Source organism: Myodes glareolus, chromosome 10, assembly GCF_982192425.1.
Source record: "Myodes glareolus chromosome 10, mMyoGla1.1, whole genome shotgun sequence".
Classification (NCBI taxonomy): Eukaryota; Metazoa; Chordata; class Mammalia; order Rodentia; family Cricetidae; genus Myodes; species Myodes glareolus.
Genome location: NC_142035.1, coordinates 56,680,925 through 56,707,206, shown reverse-complemented (window position 1 = coordinate 56,707,206; position 26,282 = coordinate 56,680,925). Strand labels below are relative to the sequence as shown.

The following is a 26,282-nucleotide window of genomic DNA, read 5'->3' as shown; positions in this document are numbered from 1 at the left end:
TGTTTGTGTATATGGAAAATATGAAAGAACGGACTTGAAAGTTAGGGTATTAGAGTCACAAAAGGTACAGATTGTTTGAATTGCTGTACTTTTTAATACACATTTTCTTAAGTATTGTCGCCATAGTGATTAAGGAAGGATATATTTATAAAATGGTACAGATGCATTTCATTTGGAAAGAGGTGCATGATCACTCCCAGTGCACGTTTAAACTTGTAGTTAGTTTAATATGACACATTGTCAGGAAATCCATCTCGTGGTGTTACTCAGTTAAGAGGTCTCCACTGTATTTAGTTTCTGTTCCTGCAGATCCACCAATTCAAGACTCTAGGTCATCTCACTCCCTCTTCCATCCAGAAGATGACTGCTATCCACAAGCAGAACTGAATCAAAAGACATTTTTCACTTAGCTCTTGAGCTGAAACACCTCCTCAATGACCTTCCTCTGTCTCCATCAAGAACTGGAGCTCAGTTTTTTGAAGATGTAATAGAGCTACTCAGCCCAAATGTGGCTGATTGAAGACAAAGAAGATACCTCATATGTCTCACCACAGTGCATCAAACGCAACTGTGTTGTCCATCTCCTCATTCTGTACAGTAAGGCAGGGGCATCTGATTTTTTGACTGTATTCACCATTAAGACTTTAGCCAGTCAGTGGCTTTCTGAGGATCAGTAAAATCAACAAACTTTGGGTCAGCTGTCCAGAAATCAGACTATGGTAAGCACTCAAGGAGCTAGGATGCTGTAGGGAGCTACTTGTAATGCTTTCTTTCATTGGTTGAGGTTGCTTTTATGGAGAGAGTGGTGGGGAAGAAAGAGGCCAGTGGAGAGCCCGGTTAGCAAAACTCAGCCTCTTCCTACTTTGTTTTCTTGAAAATCATAGAGCTCAGGGCATTTTCCATATCACAGAAAGAGAGTTAGAAGTGTCTAGCTCTTCCTAGAAAACCAGCTTTATTTTCACTTCATGAAGAAAAATATATTTAAGTGAAGAATTCTGTTTTCAATACCTGATTATATTTTCTTTTTCAAATTCTGACTTTATAATTAAAGAGGCATTTTGTTGCTGAGTTTTATAAACTTTCTTTTGTTGTACATAAACGTGTATGTTTGTATGTAATTATGCCTTGTATATAGTATTTGGGGTTAAGAATATTTAGTACTGATGTCACTTTTAGGTAGGAGAGAACAATATTTGGATAATAACTTACCTGAAAAATAATACTTTAGAATAATTGTAAAGTAACTTTCCCATCTTTCTTAGTAAGTAATCATGGGCACTGTGTTTTCATTATAGTTATTATTGATTTTTAGATTAGAAATTATATAAATTAAACTTACAGTTTTCTCTTTAACATATTTCATGGGAATTGTTAAAGTATCTCAAATTAGGAATAAATCACTTAAAAAAGCAAATTATACAGCCAGAGAGGTGGTGCATGTATGTCATCACAGCTTAGAAGAGTTTGAGGCTTGCTTGGGCTATATATGGGGAGGGGTAGATGGACTTTACCCTTGAAAGTTCTTATTTAACAGCTGAAAATATTTTAAATATAGAAGAGATGAGAGTTGATTACAGCATGAACTAAATTGGAGGGTTCATTATCTTTAAAATGATTTTTGAGAGTGGTTTTTGTTTAATTTTATTTTTGAGATACGGTCTCACTATGTATAGCCCAGGCTGGCCTAGAACTCATAATCTTTCAACTTCCCGATTGCTCACTAGAATGATTTCTTATTGCTGTTGTTATTGTTGTTGTTGTTGTTACTACTACAAAGTTTTACTTTGAGATGCTGACTGGCCTGGAACTCACTCAAGACCAGATGGCCTTAATAGCACAGAGATCTGCCTGCTTTGCAAAGGCATGGCCCACCATGTTGGCTTATGCTAAAATGGTTTTTAAAGGCAATATTTTGTTACTTATATGGCTACTTTCTTTTTGCCTTTGAAGTAATTACAGTTTCTCCTAATAGATGTCATTTAAAGTTTTATATCTGTACTTATATACTTAAATTTATGTGTGAATAAGTCGCTATTTTTTCCCATCATAAACATTCTTCATTGAATACTTAATAATGTACATGAATACATTAAACTTCAGTTTATCCTGTTTGGACTCTAAACCCCTTTTCAGATTGAATTCTATTTCATAGTTAAGGAAAATTCAGGTTCTGGTGTTTTAGTCCTTCCTTGTTCATCCCCAGATTGATTCCCCACCTCTTACTGGAACTAGTTGAGGCAAATGCTTACTAAATTAACCTATAGGTTATAGAGTGGGGGCCTCCATGGCTCCTACTTGAGCAGCCTTTCTGTCCTTGGAAAAGATTTGGCCTTTGTTTCAGTGTTTTCATGCTAATGCTAAGAAAATATTGGTGGAGTCAGTAATGTTTTTCTTTTAAGAGACTAGTTGATAGCTGTAAGGCTTCCTCTTTAGAATTGTGGTTGCTCAGTTTTACCCCATAATAGGGGGGACTGGTGACTTTTAAATAAAGAGGTAGGTAATAGTGTTTACCAATTTTTGTCACCTTACATTCACTGGGTACAATACCAAACGCTTACTATATTGTTTACCCTTCGTAACATTGGGATCCATTTTATAGATGAGGAAATGAAGTTGTGACAAAAGGTTGGAAATTGGCAGAGCCGCTTTGTATCCCAGTATGTCTATTCATTATAAGATCTTCCCCCCCAATAATTTAACATTTAATTAATTCTTCAAAAACTCCAGCATCATTTGTTTTCTGCTTTCAGCTACCCAAGTGCTGAGATCACATGTATTGACATGACTTGCACTCGTCTTTGCTTATTAAATAGTGCTCACAAAGTATCTTTTTGTTTAAAGAAATACCTAGTGTACTTTTTCTCTGCCATATACTTGCCCGCTCGCTCATTCATTCATTCATTTATTTATTGTGGCTCAGACTGGTATTAAACTCAATGAAATCCTTCTGCTTCAGCCTCTGGAGTAGTGGGGTCAAAAGCTCATATCTCTAATGGGTTACTGACTGTATGTTTCTTTCGATGCTAACCCAGGGCCCTACTAAGCCAAGCATATATGTAAACCTTGATCTATACTTCTACCCTATAAACTTACTATTTTTTTAAATTATAGACATAGTATACCAATAAGTTCAAAGGATGTATCAAAGATTTTTTTCAAGACAGGGTTTCTCTGAGTAATTCTAACTGCCCTGAAACTTACTCTGTAGACCACGCTGGCCTCAAACTCAGAGAGATTGTCTTGCTTCTGCCTACTGAATGCTGGGATTAAAGGTGTGTGCCACCATCATATGAAAAAAACAACACACACATACACAAAACCTTGTTTTTAATGTTAATCTGGGCTTGGAAATCATGTAAAATTTTTCTCCTAAAAAAGTTGACTAGTAATTTTCTCACAAGTTGAAATTGCTCTAGGTAGGATTTTGCTTTGTTTCTCTGTCTTATTGTTAAAATAACATGAAGTTTTGATAAATTAATAGAAATAAGTTAAATTTGTATTTAATCAGACTTAAATTCAGTGTTTATAATCAATTTGTAAATAGTCTTCTATGTAATTGACTTTTAGTAAGTGTGGTTCTATTGTGCTTTGTTAGTACCATGAACATCAGTTAATTTTCATTGACAGACTACCAAAGGGGACACAGAAAATAAACTATTATTCATTGTCAAGTAGTGTTATATTGTTAATGTAGTATACTGGATTCTAATTGTATATATGTGTGTCTGTGTGTGTCTGTGTATATATATATATGTGTGTGTGTGTATATGTATTTATATATATATAATTTTTCCTTATAAATTTAAATTTTAGTAAAGCCAGTTCTTCATAGATTCTAATGGTTTTTTTGTTTTTTGAAACAGGGTCTCACTATATAACCTTGGCTGTCTTAGAACTTAACTCTAGACCAGGCTGGCTTCACATTCAGAGATCTGCCTGTCTCTGCCTCCCAAGTGCTGGGATTAAAGGTGTGCGCCACCATCACCCAACAAATTTTAATGTTTCTGAATTTTAAAAATTTGGCAAAATATACTTATTCACAAATACCCACTTTTGAGTAATTGTCAGTCTTGCCAGATAGTAATCATTTATTAGTAATAAATGTACTAATACATTTATTACTTAAGTAATAAGTAATGCTTATTGCATCATTAAGCATTATTTTTAAATTTAACTTATTTTCCAAAATATATTTGGTTTATGGAAGGAAGACTTAACCTAAATAGCATTGCTGTAAATCTGAAGAGCATGTTAACTAGAGTGAAATCAGTCTTTTAGTCTTTAAGAGTTTACACAGTTAGGAGTTGCATTTGGTTAGGCACGGCTACAAACGCCTGGAATGCCAGTGTTGGGAAAGCTGGGCAGGAAGGATCACCACAGTAGCCAGGTCATCCTGGCTACATAGGAAGTTCCAGACTAGTCTGGGCTGCAGACTAAGACCCTGTCTCAACAAAACAAAACAAAAAGTTGTGAGTTTTTAAGAGAATAGTTGGTAGGAAATGACGGATGGGTGCTTCAGAATAGAATCCTGTATGAGGCTGAAGTTTAGGCAAGAAAATGGAGCTAACTGTTACTTGTGAGCTTAGGTTTGGAAGGATTTAGAGGTATGCCTGTATCTGTCTTTGTGATCTACTACAATTAAATAATGTTAGTGTCAGGAACTAAATTTTTGGAGCCAATGAGATGGCTCAACAGGAAAAGACTTGCCACATGAGTTTGGTTCCTGGACCCTACATGGGGAGAGAAGAAAATGGATTTTCAAAAAGTTGTCCTCTGACCGATGTCAGATGCACACCACAGCACACCTGCCCCCAGTAGATAGACCATGTCATACATACTTTATTCTTTCTTTTAGAACAAAATTGGGGCTTGCTGATCCATATATATTCCTGTTCATGTTTAATAGATTTCCGAGTCATAAACCCTGTTGGGCGTGTACCTCATCTCTATTTTCGTTATGGTTGTGTGCGTTTGTATCACATGGCACAGCTCTCTAACATTGTTCCAGACCTGGCCACTATTTTTTTTTTCACCATTAGCTACTGTGTTATCTGTGTCTTTGAATCTTTTTGTGATTCCTTTCTGATTAAACAGTGAATCTGTTCTGCAGATGGACACCTTGACAGACAGCTCTTCTTAACACTGTGTTCTCAGGACAGAAACACTAGCAGTGTGCTCTTCTGTCCTTAGTGCTACCTTTCATTTTGAAAGCATGCCAAATTATAGGTTATATGTTAAATTTAAACATAGAAATAGCAGTAGGATGCATAATGCTATTATAGGTTTAGTCTCACCTGGAAGTCGCTGGGAAAATGTCACTTTTGTCTTCTTTTGTTGCATGCTTTCCCAGTTTTACTGTAAAACATTCCCAGAACTGGCCTTTTTGTCACAGAAACGTTTTTAGTAGATGGCAAAATTGAACACTAAGCGTGCATTAGATGTTTTGTCACCACAGGCTTGTTACAAAGTCACAATCTGTTTAACTCAGCTTTATTTAAGATATATGCAATCAGTAATCATCTTTCAGTGGAGTACAAAGCTTTTCTAAAATTTAGTCACTAGTGAACATAAGGAGTGAAGGGACTGGAGAGATGGCTCAGTGGTTAAGAGCACTGGCTGCTCTTCCGGAGGTCCTGAGTTCAATTCCCAGCATGGTAGCTTACAGCCATCTATAATGAGATCTGGTGCCCTCTTCTGGCCTGCAGGCACACACGGAAGGAATGTTGTATACATAATAAATAAATAAATCTTTAAAAAAAAAAAAAAAGAGGAGTGAACAGTCTTTTGTAAGTAGTTTCAGTGGTTATTTATGGCTTATAATTGTGTCTTTTTTCTGATTGTCGCAGCATATTAAAAGAGCAATAACACTAGGAAAGAAGCTTGACTTAGAGATAAGAATATATAGCTAGGTGCTGCACGCCTCTTTTAATCCCAGCACTCCCCAGGCAGAGGCAGGTGGATCTCTGAGTTCAAAGCCAGCCTGGTCTACAAAGTGAGTTTCAGGACAGCCAGAACGACACAGAAACCCTGTCTCAACCCAACTCAGTATATATATATATTATATATGTTTTATATGTGTGTGTGAAATCTTGAGAAATAAACTTCGAGAACTATTGTCTTTGTATACTTAGAAACTCGGTTGTTATATCTGAAACATTAAATGTGAAGGATAAGTTTGATTTCTTTAGAAAAGGGAGGGGTTATTTAAACTCGCCAATCCAGATACCACCTTCTTGACTATTGCTTGTCTTAATATAAAAATTCAATAGATATTTTTAATAAGTACTTGTTTAGAAGAAGTTTTGAGTAATTAAGGAAGGTTCATTGAGACAGGTCAGCTCAGAGCTGGACTCACAGTCTGCAGCATAATTGGATGGATGCTACCTGCTTGGAAGATGGAACTGATTGGTGGATCAGAATCTATAGTGAGGGAAATCTATTTTTAGTTGAAATGCTTTTTGAAATTACATTCCAGTGAAATACAGTTGTATTTGCTATTAAAAATGAAATGATCAATGATTACTGTCTCTAAAAGTCATCTTAAGGGCTTCTGGTACATGGAATATGTTTGGTTTGAGTGGTACTTAGTAAATATTTCTGTTACTTTAAAATAAGAACTTTTAAATTATGTTTATTTGCTGAAAACTATCTTTGCATTTCTTCAGGTTTATGTGAGATTAAGACCATTCTTCAGGGAATTCCTTGAACGAATGTCTCAGCTGTATGAGGTAAATGTGTTTAAACTAATTAGCTATGTATTTTTTATTCAATATAGTACCCATATTTAGATCATGTATAATGATTACTTCTTTTCCCTGAATTTGTAGATCATTCTTTTTACTGCTTCTAAGAAGGTGTATGCAGACAAGTTACTGAACATACTAGACCCTAAAAAGCAACTGGTCAGGTAAATTTAATTAAGAAATCGTAGAAATGTCTGTCACACTCCTCCATGCAATTACCTTGACTTTATTTAATTTTAATGGCCATTTTCAGTTGGCTGATATCTAGAGATTATTGTGTTGAATACTAAATGAGTTTTTTAAGTCCCACAAACAAACTCTTTAAGAGTTTCTAATTATGTGACTTCAGACAGACATTCAGGGTCCCAAAGTCAGATATATTTCCTATTACATCTATATCTTCATTTCTTTGGGAATTTGGGTGAGGCGGGTGGTGGTGGATATTTTCACTATGAGTTTGTTTTACTTTCGTGTCTCTGAGATAATGTTTGTTATATTGCCTTTGTAATGGCATTTAGAAATATAGTAGAAAGGATTCTTTAAGACTAGATTTGCCTTCTCTCCTGAGAAAACGTTACTTGCATCTATCTGGAAATTAAAACTGGCTTGATCACGCAGTTTATCCTGATCTGGACTCTGTTCCTTGTGTATGTCATTAACCAGCAAATGAAGTGTGTTCCTGGGTAGCAGGGTTGCCTTGGGAGATTTTGAAAATCAGTCTTTTTATTTCTGTCAGCTGAAGACACTTTAGTCAAGACTGTAGTACTTTACTCCATCGTCTGACTTAGTGATAAAGAATAGAGAAAGGATGTAAGAAGCTCATAGCAGCTATTTAGCTGGATATTGTTTTGAGCATTATCTCCCATACTTTTAGTTATAGATCTCCAACCTAGTTTACTATTGATGATACTTTATTCCCATGTGTTGTGGCATAAGACTTTAACTCCAGAGCTTGTGAAATAGAGATAGGCAGATCTCTGCATTTCATGCCAGCTTGAACTATACAGTGAGATGCTGTCTCAACAAACTCAAAGGAACTTTTTTTTGAATGGTTACAATTAAACTGCGATCTTTAATTTTTAATAGAAAGGATCATATAAGTTACAGAGATAAGATATGGTATTTCCTATTCACAGATGTATACTGTAATATATGCTCACTGTACCTAACTTTAATAAAAGTATATAAATTTAGATTTTGCTTTGATGACTATTCATGTTAAAAGATTTCTTTTCACTATCTGTAGTATTCTAGCAACAGTTGTAAGCAGCATGGTCCTGGCCCTTGTGCAGTTTCATTTCCTGGGGAGAAGCCATGCTGTTACATTGTGTTGTAAAATCTACACACTTGGAAATGCTCATTTGTTCTACCATATTGGATTTTTAAAGAGGAAAAAAAAAATGTGACTGATTGGAATATTTTGAAGTGCTTTAGAGAATTATCTCTTAGTAGCTGGGTAACTAAAACTCCCTAATCGTCATTGCCACTAGCACTGCTTTTTTTTAAGATGAGTTTGTGAGCTTTTTAAATGTTGGTGTTGAACTGGGACAGGGTGTATGGGTAAAAATGCTTTCTTCTTTTTTTTTTTTTTTTTCTTTTTTTTCCCCAAGACAGGGTTTCTCTGTGTAGCCCTGGCTGCCCTGGAGCTCACAGAGATGCAACTGCATCTGTGTATGCACCACTATGCCCAGCTGAAAATACTCATTTCTTGAAATTATAAAACAGAAAGTACAGGCATGAATAGTATATTGCTCATGAACATTTGTTAAGGGTTAAGCAGCAAGACAAACTCAGTTGTTAAGGCATATAGCACAAACGTATTTCAAGCTGAAAAACCTGTTTCAGTATTAGTAATATTTAGAGAATAGTATCTTGATTATAAATTCAGATTGCATAATTACTATAGTATATAAGAATTATACATCTTTTAATAGCTTTTAAAATGGCAGAATTTTCTATTTAGTTTGTAAGATTATTAGTTTACATTTGATTTTTTTTCAATCCCTGTTCTTTGAATTGATATTACACACACACAGATACACACACACACACACACACACACAGAGAGAGAGAGAGAGAGAAATAAGAGTGTTTGGGGAAAGTTGAAATGATGGAATGTTTTGGCCTCAGCAGCATCTTTTCTCAAAAAAATATTAGGAAAACTAAAAAAAAAAATATTTTAACTCCAATACAAAAACATACCTTCTTATATTTTCTATTCTGGCATGTACAGGGATAGGGAGGCTGTGTGGTCTACTGGTTAGAGCAAAGGACTGGGAGCCAGGAGGATCCTGGTTTCCAACTAACCACAGACTTACTGTGACCTTGGGCAAGTCACTTGTGCCTCAGTCAACCATCTGGAAAATTGGTTAAAAAGCAGGACCTCGATGACAACCAAATGCTGCATCTGAGCTGAGCTTTCTTGGGTAATTAAATTACAAAAACAACTTAAAAGTTTTAATTCCCTTTTTATTTTATGACATAGTATAGACCCGAGTTGTTTCAACCATTGTAATATTTGGTTTTTTTTTTTAAAGGTCTCAATAATTGCTAAGAATTTTTATATTGAAACTATACTACAACTTAGGCCAATGTTTGTAGTTGAATTTGCTTCCTGAGAGAAAGAATACTTAGAAATCTTGTGGCATATGAATTTCAGTGCATGTTTTAAAATCTGTTTTTATTTTTGTTTAGGCATCGGCTTTTCCGAGAACATTGTGTTTGTGTACAAGGAAACTATATAAAGGACTTAAATATCCTTGGAAGAGATCTTTCCAAAACTATAATAATTGACAACTCACCACAAGCCTTTGCCTATCAGGTAGGGAGAAGATTCCTAAAGAAACTCAGTTGGAAAAATTACAAAGAAGACAATTGCTGCCAAGAAATTATGATAGAAAAAAACCAATAATTTTTGTTTACTGTGTATTCTTTTAGGATTAGAAAGACCAAATGGATAAGTACTTGTGGAAATTTGTTTTCTACATGAAGTACAACATAAATTAAGAGAAATCTAAGTAGTAAATCTGCAGATAAAATGAGGAATCAGGATACCATTTAGTAGCATTTCTATTTGTTTGTTTGTTTTGTTCAAGACAGGTTTTCCCTGTGTGACAGCCATAGCTTTGTAGATCAGGCTGGCCTGGAACTCACAGAGATCCACCTGCCTCTGCCTCCTGAGTGCTGGGATTAAAAGCATGTGCCACCACCACCCCTTGATATTTTTTTAAAATTATAAACATGTTTGAAAACTAAAATTAGCAATATACTTGTCTACTGACTTAAATAATTTGAAGTGTTTTGGCTAGATTTTTTGTGTGTTTTGCTGTTATTTCTTTTTGTTTTTCGAGACAGGGTTTCTCTGTAGCTTTGGAGCCTGTCCTGGAACTAGCTCTTGTAGACCAGGCTGGACTCGAACTCACAGAGGTCTGCCTGCCTCTCGCTCCCAAGTACAGGGATTAAAGGCGTGCACCACCACTGCTCAGCCTGTTTTGCTAATATTTCTATAGCTCTGTTTTACCACCTGAATTATTGGAAGACACACACTGGGTGTTTTTTGTTTTATCTTTTAAGACAGTCTCTCTCTCTCTCTCTCTCTCTCTCTCTCTCTCTCTCTCTCTCTCTCTCTCTCTCTCTCTCTCTCTCTCTCTCAATATATGTATATGTAGCCCATGCCAACCTTGAACTCGGAGATCAGCATTCTTTTGCTTTCCAAATGCTGGAATTAAAGGCCCTATCCCTGCCCCAGTGTTTACTTTGTTAAAATCAGCGCTTTTCCTACCTTGTATTTGTACTTTTACTTGTACTCATGAGTTGATAGCAGGAAAATGGTTAGTCTTGGGTGGAAGGATTGATTGTTTAAACACAGGTGTTAAAGGCCTGCCTGGGCCACAGAGCGACAGGGTTTGACAGTGTAACAGCCCTGACTTGACTGTCCTGGAACTTGCTCTGTAGAGCAAACTGGCCTCGGACATACAGAATTCCACCTGCCTCTACCTCCCAAGTGCTGGGATTAAAGGTGTGTGCTGCCACCACCCAGTTCAAGACCCCTTCTCTCTCTCCTTTTTTGAGGGGATGGGGGTTGGTTTTTTTCAAGACAGGGTTTCTCTGTATCTTTAGATCCTGTCCTGAAACTCACTCTGTAGACCAGGCTGGCCTCAAACGAACGGGGATCCGCCTGCCTCTGCTTCCCAAGTACTGGAATTAAAGGCGTGTGCCACCACCACCCAGCTCAAGACCCCTTCTTAAAAGAATAGAACAGTGACTATAGAGTGTTTCAAAAAGGAAAGGAAGGAAGAAAGAAAGAAAAAACCAGTGAATAGGAAGGGCATGGTCCTTGTGTAAAAGTATTCATATATGCTTTCTGAGAGTTTTTAGGTTGGTAGTTTCTCTTTACTCCACAGTGACTAGCGTTGTGCTGGTGAGTTTCTTGAATGAATATTGTAGAATCGCCTAGTGAGCTCTTTATTATTTTTTTGCACTCACCTAGAAAGTAAGGGACACTGAACAGTCAGTTAAACTCTGTCTTGCGTTATTGAGCTGCCAGTGAAATCTAATATTTTTTTCCAGAGTAACTTTTATGTCCATATTTATTTAACTCTGTTTATTAAGTTTTCCAAAGCAGGCTAATGTAGTTAAAAAGAACTTAATTGCATATTTATTGTTTTAGCTTTCTAATGGAATTCCTATAGAAAGCTGGTTTATGGATAAAAATGACAATGAACTCCTAAAATTGATTCCATTTCTGGAGAAGCTTGTAGAACTGGTAAGTATGTCATCTATTTGATTTTTATTGCTGCTGCTATTATTGTTAGCTGAACTATATTGAACAAATCTCTCTCTGTGTATTGGCTTTTAAAGTTAACTGTGTACCAACTTGGAAGACTAAAGAGGGAGAATCATAAGATTGAGGGCAGTCTAGGTTACATATATAGAGAAATCCTCCCTAAAAAAGAATAACAGCAACAAATAATAAAGTTAAGTGGTAGAAGATTGTGGCAAGGGGCTGGAGAGATGGCTCAGTGGTTAAGAGCTTTGGCTGCTTTTCCATGGTCCTGAGTTCAGTTCCCAACAACCGCATGTGCTCACAACCATCGTAATGAGATTTGGTGCCCTCTTCTGGCCTGCAGGAATACATGCAGGCAGAACACTGACTACATAATAAATAACTCTTTAAAAAAAAAAAAAAAGAGGGGGTGCTGGAGAGATGGCTCAGCGGTTAAGAGCACTGATTGTTCTTCCAGAGGTCCTGAGTTCAATTCCCAGCAACCACATGGTGACCCACCTGTAATAAAATCTGGTGCCAACTTCTGGCCTGCATAAACACATGCAGACAGAACATTGTATACATAATAAATAAGTAAATCTTTTTAAAAAATAAAAAAAGAAGATGATTGTGGCAAAAGTTGAAAAAATACTAATTGGTTTTGTTGTTTTTTAATAAAACTTAAAATGCAGTAGAAATTGACTAGGCTCATTCTTCTATTGAAACAAAAGTTTTCTGAGTGTTGTGGTGCATATGAATGAATGCAGCGCTAAGGATCACAGAGGCAGGAGGATCAGGAATTAAAGGTGATTTTTGCATGGTGAGCTTGAGGTCAGCCTGGGACTAAATGGAACTCTTGTCTAAAAAAAAATTCTCTACAGTTTGTTTCTGTTTGCATATTGAAAAGATAAAGTTTTCAGTACTCATAGTTCTCTGTCCTGAAATGTACAAAAATAAGCAGAAAGTAGGAGGACTTGCAGGGCTCTTGTTGGCAACTTGAGAGTGAGCTTGGCCTTGCACTGTGATGCGATTGATCAGTTAGCCTCAGGGAGTCTAACCTTTTACAAACTTCCCCTAGCTTTTGCTTGGAGTTAAGAGTAAGCAGGAGTGTGAGAGCTAAAAACAGCTCAGTATTTCCCTGACATGGAAGAGTTCAGCCATGTGTGTGGTGGCGAGGCAAAAAGATTGCCTGGGAGAGTAGTTCTGGAATCCTCACAGGTGGTTCTGATGGAAGGCAGAGATGGTTTTGATCAGCTGGAACTGCCAGGATTCTGCCTCAGGCAGGATACGAAACCTTCCATGATGCAGCTGGTCTTCAAGGGAAGTTTTAGCAGTGGCCAGTAAAATGGACCAAAGAAATAGATCAAGGTGGTTTTTTTGTTGTTTGAGACAGGGTCCCAGAGACTTGGCTGGCCTGGAATGTGTATCAGGCCGGCCTCCAGCTCTTAGAGATTTGCCTGCCTGTTGAGTACTGCTATGCCCAGCAAATCACAGTGTTTACAGCAAGGCTTTCCTTCTCTAAGTGATTCGTCAGGAAAATGAACAGAGAAGCTAGAAGCACTGGAGAGAACAAGGACTCAGAAAAGGCTTCCTTCTCCTTGGGCTTTATAAGAGAAATCCTGGACTGGAGGCTGGGATGCTCAAAGAATAAATAATATTCCTCCCCTGGGCAAAGATAGAGGGCTTAGAACAAATTTAGTGATTTGTAGCCTCATTTCAGGTTCTAAACCCCGGTTCTTACTGCCCACCATTGTTTTCCATGAACAGTTTTGAATTCTGTTAGAAATTATTAAATAAGGCCTACCAGTTTTTAAAAGTATATATACTGAGTGCTTTGACTTTACTTTTCATAGTTTCCTCTTTTGTTTACATATGCTCTAAAATGATGCATTTTTACTGTCATAATTCACATTTAGTAGTAATGCTTTGTCACTCAACCTTTATCTATTGGTTTAGCTTAATGTTTTTTAACAAAAAAACATGACAAGAAAGAAAAAAGCTTAAAGTCTAAATGTAATTCTGAACTTATTTTATATTGTAGTCTAATACAGTCACCGCTCCATAACCCTTCTAGATTGAATCCAGGATCCTTCATAATAACAATATCCACATGTGCTCAAGTCCCTTAGAGAGTTGTGTGTGGTGTTTGCGTACAACCTTCACATACCCTCCCAAATCCTTAAAATTATCTTCAAAGTTCTTAGTAATATTTAGTATGATGTAAATGCTAAGTTAAATAGTTTACATTGTTTTTTTTAGAGATGAATGACAAAGAAAAGTCTGCCAGTACAGATAGGAATCTATAGATTGGTTATAGAAACTGACTGTAATTGGCAAGCAAAATAATGTGTCATGAAGTAAAGAAGTAGTCCACTTTCTCTGTAAAGAGTGTTATATAGGACCATACCTTAGAAATATGTGGCTTTTCAAAAATAATCTTTTCTCCACACAGAATGAAGATGTCCGGCCTCACATCAGAGACAAATTTCGCTTGCATGATTTGCTGCCCCCAGATTAAGTTCAGAGACTTGTCAGATCACTGAGGGGGGAGAGAGAATGCAGGACCCTTTGGACTAAGACAAAAACATTGCCATTACTGTTGAAATTTTGCATTTTTGTACCCCGTCTTGCTTTTCTTATCTTTGGTGCCCAATAATAATCAAGGGTTACAGAGAGAGACTATCTATCTCAGAGTGAACACACAGTGGGTAGGCTAAAACAGAAGCGTCTGTAGAGCTGGTACAACTCCAGTGAAACTTTCTATGTACAGGATATCTGCAGTTTATAAAGAATTCTGTTTTCTGCCACCAGCAGTCTGACCTGTAGTACACAGGATTTTATGATAATAACAGAGGTGAAAGTGGACTTTCATTTTCCCTCTGTGTGGTGCTCTCAGTGGGTTTGTAGCCACTTTTCTGTTACTTTTCTCATTTCAACAGGAATGGCCAGTAAAAGTCGTTTTATTTTTCCTGTTCAGGTTTATAACCTTTTTACACTTCTGACCTGTATTAGATTAGACTCTCATGATGCATTCCTTTTAGTTGAGGCGCTTCAGTTTTCTGGAAATAGTCAATTTTTAGTTTTTGGGTTTTTATATATATATACATATATATACACACACACACATTTGAATGGCCGTTTTCCTGCTTTGTCTGCCTGCATATTGTATATTTGTTTAAAAATATTCTCTTTTAGTCCATGTAAGTTTCATTTTTAAAAAACATGCATTTATATTTTGTTCTGTAATATTCTACTGTAGGTAAAATCTTCAAAAATCAAGAGACTGGGTAGGTAAGAATATATGAATGACTAATATTCAAACAATTTGAACCATTGTGATGACATGTATTCCAGATGGTAATATCTTGTAATGGCACACATGGAATGGATAAAGGTATACCTCAGACTTCACTGTGCTCACCGTTGAGGAGAATGAGTTCAGTCTCCTGTCGGGCTTGATTCAGTTACTGCTGCCTTTGGTTTTCTCCAGGAATGAAGTATTCAGCACAGTGACTCAGTATTTGCTTTGCATGGACTAGTGGTCCCTCTGTTACACTCTTGGTTACAATCAGTTTAAAACTCTGTGTAACAGGCTTGGTACCTGACAGTAGCTATGCATCCCCGTGGCTCAGTACACTCCCAGCCACCTGTGCAGTTAGTCTGCTCACAGCGGTTTTCTGTGCTGTGTGGGAATAGTCGTCACGCCTTGGTTCTCTAATGCAGCTACCACAAGAGGTTGATATTTTTATAGTGGCGTGTGATCTCCTTTTCAGGGGGCTTTTTATGGAAGGTAGAATTTGTAAGAGTTAGTATGCTTTGCCTCTCAACTGCATTAACATGCCGCAGGCTCAGACTGTTTTTGTGTAAAGGATGTCAAAGAACGGCACTTTTTCTAAAGAGAAGTTTGATATTTTGTATGCTTGTTAAGAAAGTACAGTATTGGAAATTAAAGGTGGACAACTGATAATTGAGGAGTATGTCAGTTAATTTTTTATGTATATTACCTGTTTACTTGTACAACTTCTTGTACAAATTACATGCAGCTTCATTTTCAAATGAATCCTTAAAATAAGGAAATCTTTTTAGGAAAACATTTAATTTTTGTATTTTTGATTTTAAAGGCATGAGTTGTCAGTTTTCAGTGTATTAATGAAGATTTTAACTTTTCATCAGGTTGAGTGTTTTCTTATCTGTTATGTATGTAGTTAGCATATTGTGTCACTGAACTGTTTAAAAATCTAGCATGTAGAGCAAGCCTGTTTTGTGGAAAATCCTTATTCGTTAAAAAAAATAATCATGGCAGATTTTCTGCAAAAAAAAAAAAAGCAAAAGCATTTGCAATTCAGAATACTGATTTTTTTAATTTTAAAAAAAGGTATTTTGCTTGCAGGAACAATACTACAGATTCATTTTAATGAGAATCTTTTAAATGTATTTATCTTTAGGGCACCTGGGCATCTTTATGCTGTTTGTCTTATGTCTTTCTTGAAATAAAATGTACATACGTTACCTTTACATATGCTCTTGCTCAAAATTGTGAACCTAGTTAATTTCTTCTTGACCCCCATCGTTTTTATGCTTCTTTAGCAAACCCCGAACCTGTACAGGATCTGAATTTTTGACATACATAATTGTTGAAAGCTTTCCTGACTAAGTGAATATAGTCTCAAAGCCCTTCCCACAACTTTAAGGGGAAATGTAAACACTTAAACCATTGTGCCTCTGGGCACTTTGATAATAAAAGCAGACCCATTTGAGGAGGGCTCCTTTAAAGTCAGCTGATAGATGACTCAAGAATGACAGAGAAAACACAATGTGGGAAAGTTTATATGACCAAATTAATACATTAGTTTCCATTACTTTATTTGGGTAATTCTAAAGTTATTGATAGAAAGTTTAAAGCAAATTACAAATAAACAATTTAGCCAGCTATTTCCCTTCTCAGTAGATTATATCCCAGTCATATCTTTCCTTTGTTGGTAGCTGTAGAACACTTCCATTTAGTTACTTGGAGGTGTGTTGTTTTTGAATTGAGACGCACCCAACTGTCAGTGCACACAATTAACATGCCTGTAGTAAATGTAGGAGCAATGGATCCATGAGGCATAGCGAGCTACCTGTGTACACATTACAACTCTTAAGGACCTATTAAAATTGTGCTATTTCCAGTTATGAATGTTTGACTTTAAGACATTCTTTTAAATATTTGTATCATTGTTAGAGGATGTTTTAATTAGTTGTATTTTTTAATCCCATGTAATATATGTAGTCCTGACCAGATTTACTACCATTTTTCTGGGTCCTAAAAGAGAATCGATGACAATTCGTAACCAGAAATTGTTTTATATTTGCTAGTATGTATATTTATTTATCCAATGGCTTTATTTGTTTCCCAAAATTGTATTGGGACTTGTTGAAAGCATTGTGTGACTTCTATAAATGGCTATTTTCTTGTAACTGTCAGTGATATGGATGTGTACATTGTTTTATATATATATATATACATATATATATATTTCTGGGGGTAATTTTTTTTTAGGGTTGACAATGTTTTTTTGTTTTTTAAGTTACCTTTTGCCAATGACTTTTTCTGCTAGCTTTTACTTCATTCAGCCTTCTAACGGAGTTCATTCTTATTCTGTTGTCAACTTGGCTGTAAGAGAGACTTCATCTCATCAGTGAAGAAGGTGTTTCATTATTCCTACAAGTCTTACAGCAAGCACAGATTCTTCATAAGGATCGGATCTCTTCCACGTCTGTGTCAGTCACATAAAGGACACTGAAGCCTTCATTTCCTTGTACTGATATGATGGTGTTATACACTACATCACTAGCTAGTTAAGGTTTTGTGACCTGACCTCTTTGTCTTCCTAGGTATTTATTTGTTACCTCTTTAAATCTTGTATGTCTAAATTAACTTAGAATAGTTACCCACCGAATAACTATGCCAAGAACTAGGAAAGAATGTTTATTTTATTTCCCCTTATAGGGGAAGAGTGGACTGGGAACAAAAATGTAAGGCCAAGAGGCCTTAGGTTGTCATTCATTCACTTTCTTATTCCTCTCATGGGCTGTATTTGAATTTTTTTTTTCTTCAGTGCTAATGTATTTGATTATACCATTGCTTTTCATGTCTTCCCTTGAGTTGAAAACCTGCTAGGAATTTGTACAAAATACCTTAAAAAGTTGTCAGAGTTAAAACTCAGTTCCTTATATTCAAATCCTACTTAAATTATTGAAATCCGAGTCACATACATTTTTATAAAATGTTTCTCTGTTATCTTGAATTGAGATTTCATTGTAAATCAATTTAGTCAACAAACATATTTTGAGATCTTTTTAAAAAAAGAATTAAGGGAATGAGAGCAAGTTTATTCTAGTTTGTGATTTAATACTATTGTTTTAAGATACATAGTGATTCCCAAACCAGCATGTTCATCAGAATTACTCTGAGGAGCTTTTTGAACTGCAAACTCCTGAAGCCTGCCCCTGGGAAGCCTTCTCATTGTGTCAGGAGCACGGCTGGGAACAGTTCCGTTCTTAAAGTTCTCCTAGTAATTTAAATAGACAACTTTGGTATGTCCCTGTTCTAAATAGTGTGGTTTGAGAATAGGCTACAAAAGTTTACCCGTCATCTCTCTGTGGTAGTTTTTTTCCTTTTCCTTTTTTTTTTCTTTTCTTTCTTTTTAAGTCCTGGGACCAGATTTCACAGAACTTATTCAAGATCCGAGGAGGAATAATGAAGATTGAGGCTACTGCTCATTATTATTTTTGTCATTCATACTTTTTTAAAAAGTTTGCATTTATAGAACTCTGAATAGCTGATCATTTACATAGCTGAAGGACATGTCCCTGAATGAGACCATTATATATAGTAACTAAAAATATTTCACTATTTTTTTATTTTATAAATCTTTGTAGAAATGAGCAATGAAATGCTACTTTCATCTTTTGAAATGGGATTTTTCAAGGTAGTGTCCTTTTGGCATTAAGGTAGGGAGGAGTTAATATTCTCTCTACTTATTTCCACATGAATCAATATGAAGTTATGGACATTTAAAAATCTCAGTTTAATTTCTACTTATTTACTATGCAGTATAGCCGTGAACAAGTAATGTAGATTTAGTTTTCTCATCTTCAGACGCCCTGATCACCCTACCTCACAGGGTTGTTGTGGGGACAAATAAAACTTTTATGGAAGTACTTTTCTTTGACGTTTTATCGGCCATCAGAAACAACGAGATTTTGAGTATTATTTATATATATAAGTATTCAGTGTTTTCATGTTCTTTACTACTTTTCAATACTGACCTTAGGACATACTGTAAAGATCAGAGTGGGTTGCAGATGAGGAAAGACCAGTACAGAAACAAGGTCAAGTCGGGCCTGTGAACCAAAGCCAAACTCAAGTAGCCCTGCAGTGTGCTGGCATTCTTGTGTGGTCATGATTGTACATAAATACAAAACTTGCTCGTAAGTCAGTCTAAAAGATACCATTGTAAAAAGGAATATAAAACCATATAGACTGGGCCTAAAGGTATCCAGTTTTGAAACTAGAAGGAAACTGCTGCTTCCAAATGAACTCTTCATTATGCAGCTAAAGGTCACAGCTGGGAATAGAATGTATGTCTCATAATTGCCATTACTCCATTGTAGTTTTAGCCATTTCTGTGAGCCCAAATGAGAAAATATCTGAGATCAATACAGATAAAGAAGGGTTAACTTTGGGCGGTGGGCTTGATGAGGACTCTTACAAGCTGATTAGAGTCTTGATCTGAATTCAGTTTCCTGAGTCTCAATTTTTTATTTGTAAAACTGGTACACTAATACCTGCCTTTGAGTAATCTAAAGGTAAACACAGACTACAAAACAGTCAACAGCAAGAATGGGGATTTCAAAGTCGATGGTCTTCTGAAGGATGGTATTTGAAATAGTAACTGGTATCGCACCACACATATAGCAGCCTGGGCTATATGCATGCATGGCAAGTACTAGGAATTAAAAGGGTACCCATGGTTGTTGAGAACTTGTTATGAGTGTGTTTAGTTAGGGGGTAGGTGAAGAAATTGAAGAGACGGGAAACAGCATGGGGTAATAGGTACCTAGCAGATGTGAGACCCTGGGTTTAATTCTCAGCAGTGTAAAGTACTAACTAGTTAAAAAAAAAAAGTGTGAATGGGGGGATGGCTCAGAGGTTAAGAGCACTGGCTGTTCTTCCAGAGGTCTTGAGTTCAATTCCCAGCAACCACATAGTGATTTACAACCATCTCTAATGAGATCTGGTGCCCTTTTCTGGCCTAAAGGCATACATGCAGGAAGAACCCTGCATATAATAAGTCTTTTAAAAAAGAAAATGTGAACAAAGTAGGTAATAAGAAGGGCATTGCCGTGCCAGAAGCCATCTTGAAAGCTAAATTGAGCCAGCCCTCAGAGATTTCAGTAACGACCATATAAACTGATACTTAGCTATTTGATGAATGTACTACCTTTCCTAAAGACAGATTACTTTTAGTAGATAGAATGCTTACCTTGCATGCACAAAGCTCTGGGTTTGGTTTCTGGCTTGGAATAAAACCATCATGGTGGCAAACACTTGTAATCCCAGGGTTGTCCTGACTACATAACAGGTTTAAGGCTACTGGGATACTTGAGATTCTGTCTCAAAAAAACTACTAGTCCTGTACATGTAGCTTATTGTAGTTCTCTTGCTTGAAATGTATAGGACTGGGTTCTATTCCTAGTACCTAAAACTAAGGTTTTTCTTTTTCCTCAACTACTAAACCAAAGATTTCTGTCTGTAGAATTGGTAACTGCCATAAGCTTAGTGCCTATAAACAGTTCTCAAAGGACAGGAGGGGTTCAAGCAAGGGAGGAGTAAGCTTCTCTAATTGCTTACTGCTGGGGAGTGAAAAGTAGCAAGCCAGTTCCGTGACTCCACGCAAAGCTTGGCATAGTGGTGCACGTCTGGAATGCCAGCACCTGGGGAGGTGGGAGCAGGAGGTTCCCTTGCTACAGGGAACCTTTTCAGAGCCATATATGAGTTCAGAAAGAGTATTCCCTTTCTTCAAAAGCTGGAGGCACTGCTAATGCCATCAGATTGTTAAGACTGGTCAGAGCATAGTTTACTGTCTGAATCTTGGACTTTTTTAAAACAGGCAGGTTTATTCCTCTGGCTAGACAGAAATGGAAAATTAGTCTAGAACTGGAGCTTCCTGGCATCCCCAAAAGGAAGAGTTTGAGGCAGATGCTTTTTTCCCTCCACCTTATTTTTGGTGCTAGGACTTGAGCCTTGAGCATGCTAGGCAAGTGTTCTACTGAGTGAGTCCCCCTCCCCCATTCCAGAGGCTAATGTTTATGTCATGATTCTTGAGTGGATTTGGTTTGGGGTTAAAGGGTAAAAAATCAATTAGCTGTTTCTGTATCAAATCATAGAAATATTTTTTTTCAAATGAGTCTGTGTTACTCAGGTCACCTCTAAACTGGTGATCCTCCTGCCTCAGCTTCCAAGTTGCTGGAACTCAACAAGCAAGAATCACAACTCTGAAGGGAATTCTTAAAAAAATTGAATTTGGCTGTACTTGCAATTGAAGTCTGTTCTTCAACCCTTCCTGTTTCTTCTTTATAAGATTGTAAGTCTGGTACTCAGAACACTTTAAAAAGCAGCCTAGAGAGTGGTGTACAGAGCAAGTTCCAGGACAGCTGGGGATAAAACAGAAACCCTGTCTTGGAAGGGGGGGAAAAAAAAACAGCCAAGAAAACTGGATTCCTTTCTGCTATCATTTATTCGATAGCTTTAATAACAAGTCTCCTTGAACGGGGGTTGGGGGGTTAAATTTGCTTTAATCCTAGCACGGGGTGGGGCTGGCTGTGGTAAAAGGCTTATCCTAAATTCAAGGATAGATTGCACTATATAGATATGGCAAGATTTTGTCTCAAAACAAGGAGGCAAGCCCTTGTTTTGAGACAAAAGGGAAGAGTTTCTTTGTTCTGTATTGTTAGAGATCAAGTCTAGTATGCTTGGAAAGTAGTGTCCTACCAGTGGGTTACACCCCCAAGCTGGAAGCAGAAATTTCAATATGTTCAATACAATTTTATTTTTTGCTGGGTGTGGTGACATGCCTTTAATCCCAGCTCTCAGGAGGCAGAGGCAGGCAGATGCTGTGAGTTGGAGGCCAGCCTGGTCTACAGAGCGAGTTCCAGGACAGCCAGGGCTGTTACACTGTAGAGCAGGAATAGTCCAAAGTTGTTGACTTTTTGTTTTCTAAGTTATACAGTATAATCACATGGCATTTTCATTTTATTGGGTATTAGTAATACAGAGGTGATTTGCAGAGTATGGCGGATGGTGTAGTTTTATACAATTCTATGTCATTTTATATAAAGGACTTGAGAATCCACAGATTTTGCTACCCGTAGGCTGAAGGGCCAAACCAGTCTTCCACAGATGAGGGATAATTGTGCTGTCCCTTGTGGATTTAGGGTTCCCCTAGAGCAGTGGATACAGGCTCATGTTGTGGTGACCCCAACCATAAGCTTATTTTGTTGCTACTTCATAACTGTAATTTTGCTACTTTTATGAAACAAAATAGAAGTATCTAAGATGTGGGATATCTGATAGATGATCCTAAAAGGGTCATGACCCACAGGTTGAGAAACTGTCCCAGAGAGCACAATGAATAGATCATTTTTAAGGACTAAATAAAGGGCACAGCAGTTTTAGAAAAAGCAACATGTCCACTATGGGACAATCCTGCAATGAAGAGGTGGCCAATAGTGCACGTACTTTACATAGTACCTTGGGATGCTTAATACTGCCAATTGGATCTAGAATTGTCCTGGATGTGCTTGTCAGGGATTAGGCAAGTTAGGTTAACAGAGGTTAGGCAAAATTAAACTTAACTGTAGGAAGTTAAAGTCTAAAGCCCAAGAGGAGCCAACCTGGAGTCTGCCTAGCACAGTCAGAGGTCCTGATGGGTCCTAGCCAATGAGGGGCGACCACGCAATGCCAACAGATTGGAATGCCTGGGTGCTGGGAAGGTATATAAGTTTTTCCCTGTTAAATGAGTCTGCAACATCCCTTTAGCTGTACTCCCAGTGTCTCACCCCTCCCCTGTGGAAGATGCCCAGCAACATCTGTCACCCGGGACAGGGACTTCTAACATTGGTGTTGAGGTCACCTGGTCAGCGTCCTTTGTTTTCATTGCAGCTATAATTTTGGGGTTTTGCCTGGAACAGGTTCTAGTCATTTCACTCTTCTCACTTGCAATGCTACACAGCACCCCCAATATGGTGTCGTTTCGGCGAGAAGGCTCCTGGGTGCCTTCAGCAGGTAAGAGTTGGGACCCCTAGGCTGGAGAGATGGCTCAGAGGTTAAGAGTCCTGGCTGCTCTCCCAGGGGTCCTGAGTTCAATTCCCAGCAACCACATGATGACTCACAACCATCTGTAATGAGGTCTGGTGCCCAGTTCTGGTGTGTGAGCATACTTGCAAGCAGAGCACTGTATACATAATAAATAAATCTTAAAAATAAAAAAGTTGGGATCCCCATTCTTTTGTATCATCTGTCGTATTTGTTCACCTATTCGGTTAAGAAGGCACTTTTTTCTGTTTTGGTGGAGAAGGAGGCCAACAGGGTTCAAAACTTACCACCTGTCTGGTCCATTGGAACGATCTTGATGGCAACAAGGAAGCCATTCACCCTATCGATTCTACGGTACTGAGAAACCTCTGTGGCAGAGACATCCTGGAGGATATGGGTGCTGTCCTAACTATTGACGATAGGGTTTTCTTCGCTAATCTTCAGGTCCATGAAAAGACAGTGGTGATGCATACCTTTAATGCCAGCACTTGGGAGGCAGAAGCAGGCAGATCTCTGTGAGATCGAGGCCAGCCTGGTCTACAAAAAAAAAAAGAAAGAAAGAAAGAAAAGACAAGACAAGACAGGTTTGGTCCATCACAATCCTACACACGTCGTACTCCCAATTCTAAGGGCCACTGCCACTGCCCCTCAGAAATCCACCACGACTGAGGCTCCTCCCAATCCCATTGACATGGCTCTCTAATTAAGACTTCCGGGTGAAACAGTGGCCTGTAATTGAACCAAAGCTGACAATTCTAAAGGAATTAGCTGCAAACAGCTAAAGATAGGGCACATAGAGCCAACCACAAAACATAATACCCCCTATTTGTTATTCCCAGGAGATCAGGACGCTATCGCCTCCTGAAGGATCTCCATGCAATTAGTGATCAAATGGAAAAAATGGGGTTCATGCAACAAGGCCTCCCTCACTCTAGTGCTATTCCTCCACCTTACTATATTTTAGTTTTTGACATTAAAGGTTTCTTTTTTCTTCAATGCAATGCCCATCAAAATTCCAGCAAAATTCTTCAAAGACCTCGAAAGAACGGTATTCAACTTCATATGGAAAAGCAAAAAACCCAGGATAGCCAAGACAATCCTGTACAATAAAAGAACTTATGGAGGCATCACAATCCCTGACTTCAAACTCTACTACAGAGCTACAGTACTGAAAACAGCCTGGTATTGGCATAAGAACAGACAGGAGGACCAATGGAACTGAAAAGAAGATCCGGATATCAATCCACACATCTTCGAACACCTGATCTTTGATAAAGCAAAAAATATCAAATGGAAAAAAAGAAAGCATATTTAACAAGTGGTGCTGGCATAACTGAATATCAACATGTAGAAGAATGAAAATAGAGACCCATAGCTATCACCATGTACAAAACTCAAGTTCAAATGGATCAAAGGCTTCAACATAAAGCCAGCCACACTGAACCTTATAGAAGAGAAAATGGGAAGTACACTTGAATGCATTAGCACAGGGAACCACTTCCTAAATATAGGAATATATTTATTCATATATATATTCCTAAATATAACCCCAGCAGCACAGACACTGAGAGAAACAATTAATAAATGGAACCTCCTGAAACAAAAGCTTCTGTAAAGCAAAGGACATGGTCAACAAGACAAAACGACAGCCTACAGAATGGGAAAAGATCTTCACCAACCCCACATCAGACAGAGGTCTGATCTCCAAAATATACAAAGAACTCAAGAAATTGGACACCAAAAGATCACATAATCCAATAAAAAAAAATGGAGTACAGACATAAACAGAGAACTGTCAACAGAGGAATCTAAAATGACTGAAAGACATTTAAGGAAATGTTCAACAATCTTAGCCATCAGAGAAATGCAAATCAAAACTCTGAGATTCCATCTTACACCTGTAAGAATGGCCAAAATAAAAAACACTGATGACAACTTATGCTGAAGAGGTTGTGGGGGAAAGGGAACACTTCTGCATTGCTGGTGGGAATGCAAGCTTGGTACAACCCCTGTGGATGTCAGTGTGGCAAATTCTCAGAAAATTGGGAAACAACCTTCCTCAAGACCCAGTAATACCACTTTTGGGTATATATCCAAAGGATACTCAATTGTACCACAAGGACATGTGCTCACCTATGTTCATAGCAGCTTTGTTTGTCATAGCCAGAACCTGGAAACAACCTAAATGCCCCTCGACCGAAGAATGGATGAGGAAAATGTGGTACATTTACACAATGGAGTACTACACAACAGAAATAAGTAATGACAGCTTGAATTTTGCAGGAAAATGGATGGAGCTAGAAAACATTATTTTGAGTGAGATAACCCAGACACAAAGACAATTATCACATGTCCTCACTCATAGGTGGTTTTTAAACATAAAGCAAAGAAAGTCAGCCTACAAACCACAGTCACAGAGAACTTAGACAATAATGAGGACAATAAGAGAGACTTACATAGAGCTAATCTACATGGGAAGTAGAAAGAAGAAAAGACAAGATCTCAGTAAATTGGGAGCATGGGGACCTTGGGGGAAGATTGAAGAGGGGAGGAGAGAGGCAGGGAGGGGAGCAGAGAAAAAATGTAGTGCTCAATAAAAAATGTAAAAAAAAAAATATTTCTTTTTTCAAATTCCTCTAGCACCACAGGATAGAGACTGCTTTACCTTTACAGTATGGGAGTCTAATATGCATAAACCAGCCAAGAGATATCAATGGACTGTATAACCTCTGGGAATGAAGAATAGCCTCTCAATCTGCCAGTTATATGTTTCTCAGGTCTTGGGGAATATTCCCAAAATTTCCTCTTAATCTATTACATGGATGATCTTCTGGCATGTCTGGATGCAATCTATCTGCAACGGACTGTCAAAAAAGTGTTAAAAGATCTCATTACATCAGATGGTGGTGCCAGATAAGGTTCATTTGGTACCCCCCTCCACTTTGCATATTTAGGCTTTTCCACTGCTAAGCAGGTTTGCCCCTTTCCTTTAAATTGGAAATGAAGGAATTGTACTCAAAATTACAGCAATTATATGGCATGGTTATAATTGGCTTAAACCCTTTCTGCCCATTCCCAATCAAGAGATGAGACACTTTTTTTTTGTTTGTTTGTTTGTTTTTTGTTTTTCAAGACAGGATTTCTCGGTGTAGCTTTGGCTGTTCTGGAACTTACTCTGTAGACCAGGCTGGCATTATAGATATTGGCCTACCTCTGCCTCCCAAGGGCTGGGATTAAAGGCGTGTGCCACTACCACCTGGCTGAGACACTTCTTTTTATTGTTGGAGGGCCTCACCTGCCTGCTTGTCAAGGATAGGCTTACTCATGAGCCTAGAGATCTACTACAAAAGATCTCTAGCCCACATGCCATGTCCCTCAGAAGTCTTTGCTGGCAATGACCCTCTGGACACCCAGG

General features: G+C 37.7%; 1 protein-coding gene across 2 annotated transcripts in view; it reads left to right on the top strand.

Annotated features, from left to right (window-relative positions):
* Nucleotides 1-18,711, top strand: part of Ctdspl2 (CTD small phosphatase like 2) — a 51,359-nt gene extending 32,648 nt beyond the window's left edge. For both annotated transcript variants that reach the window (XM_048459480.3, XM_048459479.3), the window contains exons 9-13: nucleotides 6,666-6,728; nucleotides 6,828-6,907; nucleotides 9,438-9,564; nucleotides 11,413-11,508; nucleotides 13,961-18,711. In XM_048459480.3, the coding sequence (XP_048315437.1) occupies nucleotides 6,666-6,728; nucleotides 6,828-6,907; nucleotides 9,438-9,564; nucleotides 11,413-11,508; nucleotides 13,961-14,026 (432 nt within the window). In that variant the 3' untranslated portion in view covers nucleotides 14,027-18,711. The remainder of the gene's footprint in view (nucleotides 1-6,665; nucleotides 6,729-6,827; nucleotides 6,908-9,437; nucleotides 9,565-11,412; nucleotides 11,509-13,960) is intronic.
* Nucleotides 18,712-26,282: the final 7,571 nt, after the last annotated feature.